The 16533-nt window shown below is 30.1% G+C and overlaps 1 protein-coding gene across 1 annotated transcript in view; it reads right to left on the minus strand.

Moving 5' to 3' along the window:
* Positions 1–3844: 3844 nt before the first annotated feature.
* LOC111715463 (uncharacterized) overlaps positions 3845–16533 on the minus strand; it is a 34753-nt gene continuing 22064 nt past the window's right edge. The window contains exons 8-20 of the mRNA XM_023490786.1: positions 16392–16453; positions 15990–16052; positions 13915–13968; positions 13288–13333; positions 10864–10968; positions 10434–10470; positions 10186–10265; positions 8735–8788; positions 6556–6628; positions 5994–6117; positions 5633–5724; positions 4679–4741; positions 3845–4012 (exon numbers count right to left, since the gene is read on the minus strand). Coding sequence (XP_023346554.1) covers positions 3917–4012; positions 4679–4741; positions 5633–5724; positions 5994–6117; positions 6556–6628; positions 8735–8788; positions 10186–10265; positions 10434–10470; positions 10864–10968; positions 13288–13333; positions 13915–13968; positions 15990–16052; positions 16392–16453 — 949 coding nt within the window. The 3' untranslated portion in view covers positions 3845–3916. The remainder of the gene's footprint in view (positions 4013–4678; positions 4742–5632; positions 5725–5993; positions 6118–6555; positions 6629–8734; positions 8789–10185; positions 10266–10433; positions 10471–10863; positions 10969–13287; positions 13334–13914; positions 13969–15989; positions 16053–16391; positions 16454–16533) is intronic.

Genomic DNA, 16533 nt, shown 5'->3' on the forward strand with positions numbered 1-16533 from the left:
ACCTTCTTAATGTTATCTTCATAATTTTACCCAAACCATCGTAATGTTATCTTCATGATTTTACCCAAACCTTCTTATTGTTATCTTATTGATTTTACCCAAACATCTTAATGTTATTTTTATGATTTACCCTAACCTTCTTAATGTAAGTTCGTGATTTTACCCAAGCCCTCTTTATTTTGTTTTTATGATTTTACCAACAATCCTTCTTAATGTTATTTTCATGATTTTACCCAAACCATCTTTATGTTATCTTCATGATTTTACCTAAACCTTCTTGATTTTATCTTCATAATTTTACCCAAACCATCTTAATATTATTTCCATGATTTTACCCAAACCTTCTTAATGATATCTTTATAATCTTACCCAAACCTTCTTAATGTAATCTTCATGATTTTACCCAAACCATTTTTATGTTACTTCATGATTTTACCCAAACCTTCTTATTGTTATCTTTATGATTTTACCCAAACATCTTAATGTTATTTTTTTGATTTACCCTAACCTTCTTAATGTTATTTCTTGATTTTACCCAAGCCCTCTTTACGTTGTTATTATGATTTTACCAACACACCTTCTTAATGTTATTTTCATGATTTTACCCAAACCATCTTTATGTTATCTTCATGATTTTACCCAAACCTTCTTAATTTTATCTTTATGATTTTACCCAAACCATCTTAATGTTATCTTCATGATTTTACCCAAACCATCTTAATGTTATCTTCATAATTTTACCCAAACCATCTTAATGTTATACCCAAACTATCTTAATGTTATATTCATGATTTTACCCAAACTATCTTAATGTTATCTTCATGATTTTACCCAAACCATCTTAATGTTATCTTCATAATTTTACCCAAACCATCTTAATGTTATCTTCATGATTTTACCCAAACCTTCTTTATGTTATTTTCATGATTTTACCCAAACCTTCTTTATGTTATTTTCATGATTTTACCCAAACCATCTTAATGTTATTTTCATGATCTTACCCAAACCTTCTTAAAGTTATCCTTATGATTTACCCAAACCTTCCTAATGTTCTCTTCATGATTTTGCCCAAACCTTTTTAATGTTATATTCATGATTTTAGCCAAATCTCCTTGATGTTATTTTCATTATTTTACCCAAACCTTCTTAAAATTATCTTTATGATGTTACTCAAACCATCTTAATGTTATTTTCATGATTTTACCCAAACCTTCTTAATGTTATTTTCATGATTTTACCCAAACCTCATTAATGTTATCTTCATGATTTTACCCAAACCTTCTTATTGTTATTTTCATGATTTTACAAACCTTCTTCATGATTTTACCCAACCCCTCTTAATGTTATTTTCTTAAAACCTTCTTCTTTTCCATCCCCTGTGGTTTTCTCGTTTTAACTGAAAAACGGCTTCCACTAGAATGCTCAAACATTTTCACTTTTCAACTTCAAATTTCATACATAGGGTAGGATAGGCGGACGTCTCTGCAGCTCAGTGTTTCAAATAAATCAAAAACAGTGAAAACTTTAATAAGGTACAGATCTGAAATTATTTCTCTGAAATTCTCTTGAAAAATAGATGAAATAACATGTTCACGTGTTAATATTTGTTTATAGTAAACATAATTATTTCTCAACATATTTCTAAAGTACTTTTTGATATTTTTTTTAAAAGTCTCCCTTACACCCTAAACATAAAAGATTAGAGATCTAATTCCTCCAGATTTCCACTATAGATTCAGCCGGCGTATTGAAGGTCTTATCAATTTTTAAGATAGGGTCGACTTTGAAGGTTGCAACGCCAATTGGGCTTTGATTTTACCGGTCTTACTCACTCTTTCTTTTCTATAGCCCTTTACATGTACATTTCAGCACTATAAAGTGTGTGTTGCGATCTTTGTTTTGTTAGAAGTAATTTGAAAAATTCTCATAGATCTTTTCTTGATAGCTTGAGAACTTTAAATCACAATGATTCTTCGTTAAAGCTATTATTTTTTTGACAAATGAAATGATCCCGTGCCACACACTGTAATTTTCTAATTTATATTAGCTTGGGAACCCAGCGCTGCCCATAGTTACTTCCGCCGTTTATCCGCACTTGAACGATTTTACCGGGAAACTGAATTTTCGCTATTAAAGTCGACCCACTCAACTTAGAATCTTAAAACTAAGCTAAGAACATTCCCGTGAGTCTCTCGAGTTCCCCAATCAAAATTTGAGGCAAATTAGTCAAGGTGTTCAGGAATTATGATCGGACAAACAAACAAACAGACAAACAGACAAACACCATGGACACCCAAACAGAGATTACAATAGATGTAGCCTGATTTCTTAGACCTTTAAATTACAAATTATGATTTGTTCAAATAGTTAAAAATATCAATCAAATATCATCAAGCAGAGGCAAAAATGCGCTGATTTGAAATGGAGTAGATTACTGTAGGATGTATTTAATCTTTTTATTTGATATTACCTTGGGAATCCAGCGCTACCAAGGTTACTAAAAGTTACTCCTGCCGTTTACCCGCACTTGATCGATTTTACCGGGAAGCCAAATTATCGCTATTAAAGTAAACCCACTCAAAACCAAGCTAAGATCAGTCCTGTGGTTCTCCCAAGTTCCCCAATAAAAATGTCAGACAAATTGGTTAAGGGGCTCCCGAGTTATGATCGGACAAAGAAACAGACAGACAGGCAAACTGAGATTACAACTTTATAAATATATATATATATTTGTAGAACCCTCAGGAAAATGCATTTTTTGTTCTGAAAACTGAATTTTGCTTCAAAATTATTCTAAAATATTGTTTTCTATTTGTTTCATGGATCTAATATTGATGCTCTACTGAGTTTCTCTGCATGCTGAAAGATACTGTTCCCAAGTTATAATGAAAATATCTTACACAAAGAAGGGCTAAAAAATAAGTATACTTAAACTACAACTAATTTATTAAAAAAATTTAAAAAGGTAAATAACATCTAACAAATTTACAATTTCATTAAACAGGATTTAAACATTTACAGTTTTTTTTTTGGTATGTTTTATTCCTTTTTAAACTTAATACTTAATTTTTTATACGTTTTATAAAAAACTTAGTTAGATTTTTTGTCTTAAGTATTTTTTAACTTTTTGAGATCTAATTTCAATTTCTGCAAATTTTTATAAAAATCTTTCAATCAATTTAAATGTAATTAAATAAATTAAATAAGTTTTCCATCCTGGAAAAAATCATAGTTAACACATAGGACATCCATAGCAACTACCGTTAACGCTTTACATTAGATGATATATTTCAATAAACATTGTTGGTACAAATGTACATTCAGGAAGCATTTTACATTTTAAATATTTTCTAATAGCTACACAATCTTTTGAATTCTTTTAAATGCTTTGTTTTTTGATAAAGTTTACGTCTAACATGCTTTGAGACCTTTTAAACCTTTTTAAGTCAATACTTTTGAGTGAAATGTATGACAAAAATCTACAACTCTTGATCTCGATATTCACTGTGGTAATTTGTTCCCGTTAATTTAGTTAAATTCCTGCTGGGTACGAACAATTCGGGATATCCAACCAGATTCCTGCTGGGTACTAACAATTCGGGATATCCAACCAAATATCCGTTGGTTTGCAAAATATTCCTGCTGGGTACGAACAATTCGGGATATCCAACCATATATTCGTTTATCAGCAAAATATTCCTGCTGGGTACAAACAATACGGGATATCCTACCATATATTCGTTTATCAGCAAAATATTCCTGCTGGGTACAAACAATACGGGATATCCAACCAGATAATTCCGGGATTAACAACACTAATGTTTCCACCCTCAAGACACATATATATTAATTCAATTTTATGATTTATTTTCCAATTTGTTTTTGATTATTCGGACATAATTGCAGCTTAATTCCTTTACGTAGAATATCTTCTTCTTTTGTTTAGGAATATATTAAACTCATCCTGAGCCCAGACATCCTGTTTAACCAACTCATTCTGGGCCCAGACATCCTGTTTAACCAGTTCAAACTTGTTATTTATAAGTAATACGGTAGTCTGCACAATAGAAAATGAAAAATTGTCTAAAATTAAAAATGCTGTTGCAAGCTATTTGGTATAAAATTTGTTGTTGTTTTTAGTGTAAAGTGTTCTCTATTAACTATAATGTTTGAGACTGAATTAGAATCGTTAACTTTATATCTATTTGATTTCAAACTATGAAAAGGAAATAGAAATATTTTATTATTATCGTTTCAAAAAGCATGCGCGGTAAAAAATTTAACGCGTGAATGCCGCAATATATTTTAAAGAAAATGCTATGTCATTCTATACTAATGTTTAGTGGGTCACCCTGTTCTTCAAGGATTAAATGTTGACTGCAAATGTGGAATGTATAAAGGAATTAAGAACTTGAACGAATAAACAGAACAAATAAGGAAGATGGTCAAGCTTCAAGGATGCAAAATGTTATTAAGTAAGGGGAATGTGAATGTAATTATTAAGCGACCCTCCATGCATGATTACAAATTCTATGCACAACGATACTCTTTCACCTTTATCTGATCAACAATCATATAGTCATTTTCCTGACATTCCACATTAATGGAGAGAGGTTCACTTGAATTTACGTCTTCGGTTCAAATAATAGATGAAAGAAAGGATGTATGAACTGGTTTCCTGGTTTTCTGAGTAAATATATTTGTTCTGTTCTAATTCTTCTTGAAGAACCTGGTTCTCCACCTAAACATGAGGTTTAAAAACAGAACACTGTCAATTTAGAAATTGAATAGTAAATAACTAATTTTGACAAAGGCAGAACACCATACAAATTATTTTAAAACAACTTACTAAAAACTAGATTTTTTTTCTGTTATGAACTGGAATTATTCGCGTCATCCAAAAAAATTCAATGCAATACTAAATGTCTTTCCATAGTTGCACTTGCAACTAACTCACTGTATACTCTGGTTTATTTCAAGTACCAGACCGACTTTTAAATAGCTAAAGTAAACTGTTTTAATGTAAAAGGGAAAATGGGACAGTAAACCAAATGAATCAGGCCATTTTAGTGAGTCGAGATTATAGTGTACAATTCCTGTACTTAGAAACTAGAATAAACTAATGGGAAAATTTATATTTTTGTTTAGTTGTTTTTCAATTCAGCTGTTTGATTTCGCTAATTATCTAACTGCTGTTAAAATAAAACAATTTAATATATTTATAAGGGGTCCAATTTATCAATATTATTTGTTGATATGTTTAAAAATATCTTTGCAATCGATTTGTGCTCTAAATTTACAGTGTATATACACTGGTTGCTTTCTATGTGCACTAGACAAATAAACAATATTAATAAATATATAGACAATAGAGTGATCAAGCTACTATTGTGTACTTGATCAATGTTCTGTAGTAGTTCTTTACTCAAGAACTGTTTTCCTTGTTTTAAAGAAAAATACAATTACAATCAACATTTTAAAAAGGAATCCTATAGTTGTATTCTTCTTTTCGTAGGCAATTCAATTCATATTAAACATTAAAAAAAAATGTGTTGATAAACATTTTTAAGGGATAGGGTTGAAAAGATTATGATTTCAACATTACAGATCCTGATATAAATAGAACCAATACCTTATTACATGATGTAATAAAGTCCTCGTACAAAAATTGTTCCAGGTTTCCCAAAATCTTCTCATCCATCTCTACTGCTTCATTCTTTCCTTCTTTAAAGAGACTGTTGTTGTATTTGTATAACGAGGGGAATACACAACTGCATTCTTTCTGATAAATAATATCGAAGATATCGTTCTTTTCATCTTTCTTCAAACTCTGACAATTTTGTTTCTGCAGTCGCTTTTCGTAGAGCAACTACAAATGAAAATAATCAAGTTTTAAAGAAACAAACATTGATATCTCATTTGATTAAAAAAATGTGAATCGGACGGACCATTCTTCAAATAGAGAATTACTTTAAATTAAGACTACGCAGTCCCTTTCAGTCCTGAAACATCCTCCTTTTCATTTTCATCGATTTCTTTTTTATTTTCTTTCTTCCCCTCAGCTTTGAGATTATTATCTTCCACTGGTTTTACAGAGAAGTTTTGTGCAGCGTAATCCTGAGAGAAAATAAATACAATAATGAATATCTGGTTCATATAGGTAGCAGAATATATCATAATCAGGGAACTTTACCATTATATCCATAGATAGAGATAAATATAAAGTTTTTTTAGTTCATTTTTAAAGGGAGAAGCCGACTAGACATGAGAGTTTAGTTGAAAGTGTTTAATTTTTCAGCAAGAGCGCAAATACGATCTTTAAAATCCTCCTTTTATATTATACACACTTAAAAACGTCTTGTAAGTCTCGAATGAATCCTAAAAAAATTTCTCTGCAGCTTCTCTCCCTCTGGGACGTTGCTTTAAATATGAATATTTGTGGGAAAAAAATTATTTATTTGAAGTGTGTTTGCATGTTATTGCTAAAATGATTTTATATATTGTATCTCCCAAAATCGCTCCCCATTAAAAAACTATTAAGAAATCTTTAATTACCTTAATTATATATTTTGAATTCGAAAATATTTCATTTCGTTCTTTCATTCCCTTCTCGGTGTGCAACCTCAGCCTAAATAGTTGATAGTACGAACTATGTTTGTTTACAAACAAGTGTACTGAAGTTTCTGGGATGAATATAAATATATTTGTGAAAAAAGTCTAAATAATAGTGATCTAGAAAAAGGAGGAATCCCAATATCTTTTACAAATAAAGATCACTGTAATTTCTGGGAGAGATATAAACCAAGCTGAAATTATTTCATTCCTCCGAGAAACATGAGATCATTAAGATAATTTTCTAAATCTATATTTCTATACATTTATCTAGCCTTATTTTCTTTCTTTTTACTTTTTATGACTGACTGAGAAAGGGACAAAAGAACATAACTCAAATATGTTTGAAAATTCCAGCTTTCTACAAGTCATTGGCAAATCAACGCTACATGCGATTAACACAAATCATTATTTTTTAACCAAACCTAATAGTTAAGCCTAAGGAAAAACAGGAAGCAAGATCAGCCTGCGAAAATAAGTGTACACTGTGGTGTATAGGGTTACCCATGGTCAAGTTTTTAAGACAACGGCGCAACGCAAAACGTTGGGGTACGTGACTTTTAATCTATCTTGAGCAAACAAAATAATAGAAATTGACCTTGATAATAAACTAGAAATATATTTATTGATAAATCGTTTTATTTGTAAACGTGAACTTGTGCCCACACCCCTTAATAAAAATAAATTATTAAATTATTTATCTATTTATTAATCTAGGAATACATCATTAACTTATAAATCTTTCAATGTCAACATCTATATAATCTATTAATCTATTAATATATTCTATATATCTATCTATTTATCTATACGTTTTTGGGTGGGTGTATTTTGGAAGCAACAAAATGGCATGCAACAAAATATTTCAAGAACTTTGCCAAAAAATGGCGAGCTGACAGGTATTTAAGGAAATTATAAATAAAAAGAGTAATTATCAAGACAGAAAATATTTTAAATATATATCGATATGCATATTTAAAGATGTATATGAAACCACTGGATATAATGTCCACATTTTAGTTTTTAATATTCATTAAATTGTTTGATTTATAATTTGATATATTTAAGCCAGTTTTTCAAATCAGCTTGGGTTTCTAATTGGTTTGATTGTCTTTTTCTCCTGTCTTGTTAAAACTGTTTTTTTAAAATCTACATTCGTCATTTTTTAAGACTTAGCTGATTATTTTTTTTGGAAAATTCTTGAACTCTTTAAAGGGACCGTTCACTTATTTGGGTAATTTCAGGGTAAACTAAACAGCATATTCGCTGTTGATTAGTAATAGTCTTACTTTTCAAAGACAACTGTGGCCGGAGAAAAAGCCGATTTTTCGTTCAGAATTCGAGCGCAAAGGGACGGTCCCTCTCTGTAGACACTAATTGATGTTTTTTTTTCAGTATGTTGTGGATCAAAATAAATTTCGAATATGAATTAAACTGTAGTATCTAATCGTTAATTGTAAATGTCATTATTTTTTAATTTTTGTTGTTTTTTAACTTTCTATTTCTAAAATAACACTATTTTATCGCATTCAAAATTGTGTATTGCCTGTGTAAAAAGCTGAATTGAACGCGGCATGACAAATGAAAAGTTGTGCACATGCGGGAAAAAAATTACAAAATCTACGAACCAAAATACGAGTAATGATTAATTGATTGTCGTAGAGACGTCGTCTTTGTATACACATTTTACTGCGAAAAATGTAAATTTCTTGCTAACTCAAATTTCAAAAGTTTTCATATTTTAGTACATAATAACTAACACATAATGACATTCAAATAAAATAAATTTAAATGTTATTGGGCTGCTGTTACTGAAAAAACATCAAATAGTGTCTATAGAGAGGGACCGTCCCTTTCCGCTCAAATTCTGAACGAAAAATCGGCTTTTTCTCCGGCCACAGTTGTCTTTGAAAAGTAAGACTATTACCAATCAAGAGCGAATAGGCTGTTTAGTTTACCCTGAAATTACCCAAATAAGTGAACGGTCCCTTTAAAGGTAAATCCCGCAAAATTCAACCAACTATGCGTTTACCTATTTATCAATCAATAAATATAAATCATCTACACTTCATTCTATACATCTACATATCTATATACACATCATCTAGCTCTATCTTTCTACCTGGTAAGATGACACCATTGAATTGGAACTGCTGACAGTATCACAAGTATTCCACTAATAGAGAAAAAGTATTATAATATTTTTATGCATAAATCTTGTTCTTTCTATGTATTAAAGGGACTCGAGACGTAATTTTTTATTGACCCTTCATTTGTTAGAATTACAACAGTAGTCTTTTAATCTTTGTCTGATCAAGGTTGAATAAAATATCCTATACATAATAACTGTCTAGTTTAAAGTTATCAAAATGGTTTAATCATTTATGCTTTAGAGACCATTATGGAAGAAAATGACAATAATTTAACACTTTCAAGGTAGAAAAACATTGTTACTCAGATAGATATGAAAAAATGGAGGGTCACTAAAATTTACTGTCCCCATAACATTTGGGAAACTTTAACACTTTCTCGCCCTTGAAACCGAGCATCAGGGAGTAATGGGCGGTTTCTGCCTTGTAGAAACCAAACATTGGGGGTAATGCTCGGTTTCTGCCTCATAGAAACCGACCATTACAACCATTTCGTTGGGGACCCCCAGATTATCATTGGAGACCCCCAGCTTTTCATTGAAAACCAAGATTTTCGTTGCCGACCCCCAGATTTTCATTTGAGACCCCAGATTTTCTTTGAGATCCACTGATTTTCATTGGATACCCCCAGATTTTCATTGGAGACACTAATCTTTTCATTGGAGACCACAAACCTATTATTAGAGACCCCAGATTTTCTTTGGAGACTTTTAGATTTTCATTGGAAACCCGCCGAATTTTTTTTTCATATTTTTTAATTGATAATAAGATTTCAGGGATGATTATGACAAATAAACCTAAAAAACTGAGTTCTTGTCACAAACTCAAATTTTCGAATCCCTATATCTTTGTAACCTGATAGTTAAAACCTTTGATATTTCAGACTATTTGATGTAACAAAATTCATATTTCAAGATATTAAAGGTCCACGAAATCGCGTTGCAAAGATATAGGGATTAGAAAAATCCGAGTTTTTTGCAAGAACTGAGTTCCTTTATCTTATTTTGATATATTTAGCATCATCACGCGAATTGATGACGTAAAATAAAAGATTTTTCCCCCTTCTATCAGTTTGCTGTAAAACTAAAGCTTAAGTAGAAAGTCATCATCATTGATACATCATAATGCAGCTGAAGTGCCAGGCGTTGACCGTTAAATTTTGAAAAAAGGGAATAAAATAATTTGGTCCAGCCGTTTGGCCAGATATAGCTAAAATATATATATATATATGTGCCGACCATTGTAGGTGAACGCAGTTTTAAGTATAAAAATTACCCCTGCAGTCGATATAGGTTTCGGTAATGATTCCTATTTTGATTACAAAGTCTCAAAAAAAAAAGAGAAAAAAGACTTTTTTAAAACGTTATATCAACTTTTTCGTCCACAAATGTGGTTTGGTTTGTGTTAAACCTGGTATAAATACCTGACTATAAATGAGTATCCACCATCACTAAACATCGAAGACAGTAGGACGCTAACAAGCAATGGTAATCCCATACTCAACTAACCAAATATTTTTAATAACAAAATCTTGGGGTAATGATGAAGAATATGTTGGGAAAGTAAAGAAAAATAAATTTTAAAAATCTGGAAAAAAGTGCAAATTGGATAAAATCTATTATTGATAAAATTTACATTTTGAAAATAAAATATTATAAAATAATAGGCTTCCTGTACTAGACCCCATACTGTGTGAAACTCGGTTCTCCTGAATTATTTAAACTTTTTATTGTCTAAGATGACAGTTAACGAAATTAAATTATGCACATTCACTTGCAGTGTTTGATTATAAAGGGTTTAGATAATAATAGAAAAGTAAAAAGAATCTGTCCAGAAATTTAATGATACATAATTGTATTCATTTATGAATGTAAGACAGTTAAAAGAGTTTTATTTCATGTATGTTATAATCTAAGTTCTTGTTGTATTTGTTATATAAACTGCGTAACTGCTCTCATAGGCTATTATTGTTAAGAGAAAATTTAAGCAAAACCCCACAAATGTTTTATAAAAAACCATGTTGAGGACCCTTTTCCTTAGAATTTAATAAATAGATTGGGTCAAAAACCAAATTCTAAAAATCAATGTTTATTTATTTTACCTGGTTTGAGTGTAAACAAACAATTTGGTAGAAAGCAGTACACTTCCTGTGAGTAAACCGTAAATAACAACAAACATCATGTGTCCCTTGTAACCAGTTGTACAACTAACAGACAGCGAAAACTAATCTTTCAATTTTTAACAAAAAAATGTGCTTCCATATATATAATGTTATAATCTTTGTTTTTGTGCGTGTCTGTCTGTTTATTTTTATTCTTTGTCTCAAATTTTAGTTGGGAAACTTGGTAGAACCACAGAAAAGTTCTTAGCTTGGCTTAAAAGTGCTTAGTGAAGTAAGTTAACTTTGGTAAGGAAAACTTAATTTGCCGGGAAAGGTACAAAGGAATTGAGTCTTTGGAACAAAATCAAATATTTAAACCACAATATCTTTAGAACTCGATGTTGTAAACCTTTGATATTTCAAACTCTGATTACTTGATCTAACAGAATTCATAGTTTGAAATATTTAAGGTATGCAACATTTGGTTCCAAAGATATAGGGATTAGAAAATCAGAGTTTGTGGCAAAGACTCAATTTCTTTGAACTGTTAATTTTTTACAACAAATAATAAAAAGGAATAAAGGAAATCTCAACTTTTAACATTTTTTTCCTTCAATAAATTGTTCTCTCAGAATATCCATTGTGGATTATGAGAAAAAACCTGGATCTTTAAACGCTTTAGTTCGTTTTTAAACAACTTTTATACAACTTCCTTCATTTCAAAACTCTATTCTGTCAAAGTTTGCTGTTATTGTACTTGGCAATATTCATCTTAAAAAATGGAAAAAGAACAAAAAATTATAGTTGAAACACGTTTGTTTTTGATTCGGTTTTTGCATATTTCTTCTGTCAGGGTCAAAATTTGCCAAATTGTAGGAAAAGCAAATATTATTAGAATAATATTTTTTTTAAACATTTGCCTTTCTTATCCAATGCCAAATTTTGACCTGAGAGAAAATATATGCAAAAACGATCTAAAAGGATTATTAACACTGCTGGGTTGCACAAACAAACAAAAAATGTTGTAAGTCATACTTTAATGTTTTAAGGTTCGTCACAATATTCTGAAAATATATTTTTTTATTGAAGTTTTCATGGAAAATTTTTACATGGTACGTTTATAAATTATTTTACAACTTTAGATGGAACTCTAGCATTTAGTTCAAATCTTAATATCGAACGGAAACCATTTTGATATAACGAACATTTTGATAGAAATATCGAACAGAATATTAGGCAGGCAAATCTTTGTGAGATGTCCGGGTCAGAGCTCGCAACTGATAACACGAACCAGTTGTATTAAAAAATTAAGTAAAAGGAAAGCAATCAGTTCATTTTTAGCATGTTATTTTAATCTTCATATGATAAACCAAATTAATACAAGAGAAAAATGCCTAAATAAATCAAAAATTGAGTCTCTCCGAAAGAACCCAGAAACATGCTGATTTGGCGGAATTCAATATGTGATAAGATTAAGATATTTTCTGCACTGCAGTTTTTGCAATTTATTAGATCAATGTTTTTGCAAGATGCAGCAGAACACAAATTCGCACAAGATTAGTGCAGACATAATTAATTTTACGCAATTTAAATATTTTTTGATCAAAATAAATTGCCTGAGCCGAAACATATTTACTTAGTTAGTGTCTAGATAAAATACAAGCTAAACATATAACGTACGCCATTCTTTTTTCCCTTTTCCCTCTCCTCCTATCCACATTTACTTTTCAATAATTTTTGTAATTTTTAAAATGTTTATCATTAGTCGAAATAAAATGTCAAACTTGTTCCAAAATATCAAAGCTTTCAAAGAGCTATACAAAGTAGTTTAAACTGAACTTGTTTCTCACTAGTCCGCAAAATTCCATAATATTCAAACATTCAGAAGTTCACATAATTGTTTTTCCATTGAGCCGAAGAAATTATCTAATATTCATACTTTGAAAAATGGAACAAAGAGCGTAAATTCAGGTTTTAGAATTCAATCTAAATCTAGAGTAAGTTATAGCTAGATATTAATTTATGAATACCGCCGCAACGGTTCAACCAGTTCTCTTGTGCGCCGCTTTCAAATGAAGACAAGTGAATTGATTTAATCTACGAACTTCAATTGATTCGTACACTAATTTAATCTGGTTCCAGATTCATCAATTTAAAAATGTCATATTTTCAATTGTACCATTTTTGGAAAGACTTATAGCTCAACCGAAGAATTTCGTTGAGGTTTTTTTTTATTAAATTACTTAAATTGGCAACACTTTTTAGAATAAAGTTTTACGAATAGAAAACATATGTCTACTTAAAACATATTTCTATTTAAAATATATTTACCAAATCTTCTGAAGGCAGTAAAATTTTCCTTTAAAGCATATCTGTATTTGATTTTGAACTAAAAGTTTTAAATGAGAAATAGTTTTTGCTCTCCTATATACGCAGATGCATATTCCCATCAGAACTGAACAGCTCTGCACTGAAAAAAGATACACTTTGATAATAATTTGTATCGGTTTTAAGGATTCGGGACAATTGAGCTCACTGGATCCGGACCCAAAACTGAAAACTAATTTTACCAAAAACGTTTTGTTCTTAAAACGCAGTATTATAACTAAAGAGAGATGTTCAAAACCTTACTGATTTTTAAATTACTAGGCATCAAGGATTCAGTGGATTATGTTATTATAGAACATATTTCCAATCTGAATATGCAATAATAGTGGTAACTGAAACAAACATGGAAATCCAATATTTAATTATGTTAATTTATACCGATTTCAAAAAATCATGAGATTGTAGAATTGCCATTCTAGGTAATAATTCAGAAAGTTTCAAAACTCTTTCACGAGAAGCCTTAAGGAAAAATGGTTATAAGCTGAAGGGCTTTTTTTTCAGTTTTTTTGGATTGGTCAATCTGCTGAACAATCCAGAGATGATATCAAGGATAAACGAGGATTGTAAGTCTTTAGCTACAACTATTTCAGAAGCATTTTTCTACATGTCTTCTATTCTCACTAAATTATTGATATTTTCATTAATATTATGTTCTGGTTTTACCTTGATTTTTAATCCCTATATTACAGTTAGATGATCGAACTGAGAATAATATTCCTAGAAAATAAATATTGAAACAATAAAATTATCAAATAATTAAAGAATTAAGTGAGCACTCAAATGTTCAAATACCTTGTTTTTGGAAAATTTCCAAAATACCCAGAAATTTGGAAATTTCCCAAATATCCAGTCATTTGGGAAATTTACAAAATCTTAGGAATATACCAACCAGAAATGTCCATAGAAAGGAATTGAGTCTTAGCCACAAACTCTGATTTTATAATCACTATATCTTTGGAACAAATTGTTGCAGACCTTAGATATTTCAAACTATGAATTTTGTTAAATCAAATAATCTGAGTTTGAAATATCAAAGGTTTACAACATTGGGTTCTAAAGATATTGAGGTTTAAATATTTGATTTTGTTCCAAAGACTCAATTCCTTTGGCAAATTTTGGGAATTCCCTAAATGCCTGGGAATCTGGGAAAGGAAGTGAGTTTTTGCCAAAACCTCAAATTTTCTAATCCATATATCTGTGCATTGTGCAATATGATGGCGTAAACCTTTGATAATTAAAACTTCGACTATTTGATTTAACAGAATTCATAGTTTGAAATATCAAAGGTCTGCGACATAGTGTTGCGAAGGATAAAGGTGTTCGAAAATCAGAGTTTGTGGCAAAAACTCAGTTACTTTTCCAATCTGGGAAATTCCCAAATGCCTATTATCTTCAAAATACAATTGCTGTCGGGTCATGTAATAGATACATCTTTGTATCCTGACGATAAATACCTTTAAAATTTCAAACTTGGACTATCTTATGTAACAGAATTTATAGATAGGTTTACAACATCAAGGTGCAAAGATTTGGGAAGTAAAAAAATATGAGTTTGTGGCAAAAACTCAGTTCCTTTACAATCATTTGTTGTTCTTTAAAATCAAAATACTTAAAGGTTTACCGAACACTTATTATGTTTTTGAAATGAACTGTAAGCGTAATTTCAAGTGAACCTCCATGCAAAAATGACAATTCCCGATTAACAACAGTACCATACAAACCTTAATCTGATCGGAAATGTGTAAAATACCGTCATTTTTCTGACTCGAAAAGTGTTTGTTTTTCCTAAGTTTCTCCACTGCTTCTAAAACACGTACTTTTTTCATTTTTAACCTGTTTGTTTCATTTGCGATTTCCCTCGAAAGTTCTAAAGAAAAAATGGAGAAACTTAAAGTAATAACATTTGTTGAGGAAGAAAAACGACGGGATCTATTCCACATTTTTCTGTTTTTCATTCGCGAATTTCCCATAGATAAAGATCGATTGCGCATAAGACGACATTTTTCATCTTGAAAGATATAAATGTACAGAAATGGTTTAAAGATACTCCTATTATATAGATTAACCAGGTCGGTTGTAAACATTGGCTGTTCTTATGTCATTGAGTACTTGTGGTGTACATGAGTTCTGTAGAGAGAAATTTAAGTTAGTATAGTCCTTCTCATGTCCTTCTTCAGTGAAATATTGTATTTCAAATAGTTCCATTCCCGGAGTTATTTTACACTTATTATATGAAATCCATTAAAACACCAAACCACCCCGCTTATCACTGAATTACACTTTGATCACTAGAAGTATGAGTTCGCGGACTGTACAATTCTTGGTGATTTTGCGTACATAAGCTATCTATGTTTATTTATTTACCTATGGAATTTCCCTAATAATTTTAAATTTTAAGGCACACATTTTTTTCCGATCAACAGTAAACCCTCCGTATAAGTTACTAAAAAAATGGGCCCGATCAGATTAGCCTTTTTTCAAGTTTATTGGATACAAAATACAGCAAGACAATATATATTTACTATTTTTCAGGTTTATTGGATACAAAATACAGACAGACAATATATATATTTACTATTTTTCTGGTTTATTGGATACAAAATACAGCCAGACAATATATATATTTACTATTTTTCAGGTTTATTGGATACAAAATACAGACAGACAATATATATATATATTTACTAGTTTTCTTTACAGTGCACCAGATAAATGGTAATTTGCTGTAATTTGATCACCTGAGAAAAGAGATCCAAGAAAAATGGAAATACCAAAAGCTAGATAGAGATCAGTTATGTGTCCTGAAAAGTATGATTTCATTATTATTCATTATTTTGTTAAAATTCATTTTTCTTTAAAACAGTTGAAAATAAAGTAGTGTTTTTATATCTTTGTAAATGTTTCTTATTCCAAAATTGCATTTTTGGTGTCACGCTCTTAGATATAGACATATGGCTCATTTTATTTTTCAAATTATTGTTTATTAAAATGTTTGCTATTATTTTTGCTTGAACAAATAATTATTATTCTTATCATTGTTAATATTAAAATCATAATCATTATCATTATTAAATCATCGCTTTAGATATTTTTATTTTTATTGCTATTATTATTATTATATTTATACATTTAAATTATACCTGCAATATGTTTGTCTGAGATCGTTATTTGTGGAATCATGAAGAATGGCGTCCACAATCCGCTAGAAAGCAATTAAGTCTTTGACACAAACTCAAATATTGTAATTCCTTTATATTTGCAACCTTTTTCAGGTTTATTAGA

Source organism: Eurytemora carolleeae, unplaced genomic scaffold, assembly GCF_000591075.1.
Source record: "Eurytemora carolleeae unplaced genomic scaffold, Eaff_2.0 scaffold1731, whole genome shotgun sequence".
Taxonomy (NCBI): Eukaryota; Metazoa; Arthropoda; class Copepoda; order Calanoida; family Temoridae; genus Eurytemora; species Eurytemora carolleeae.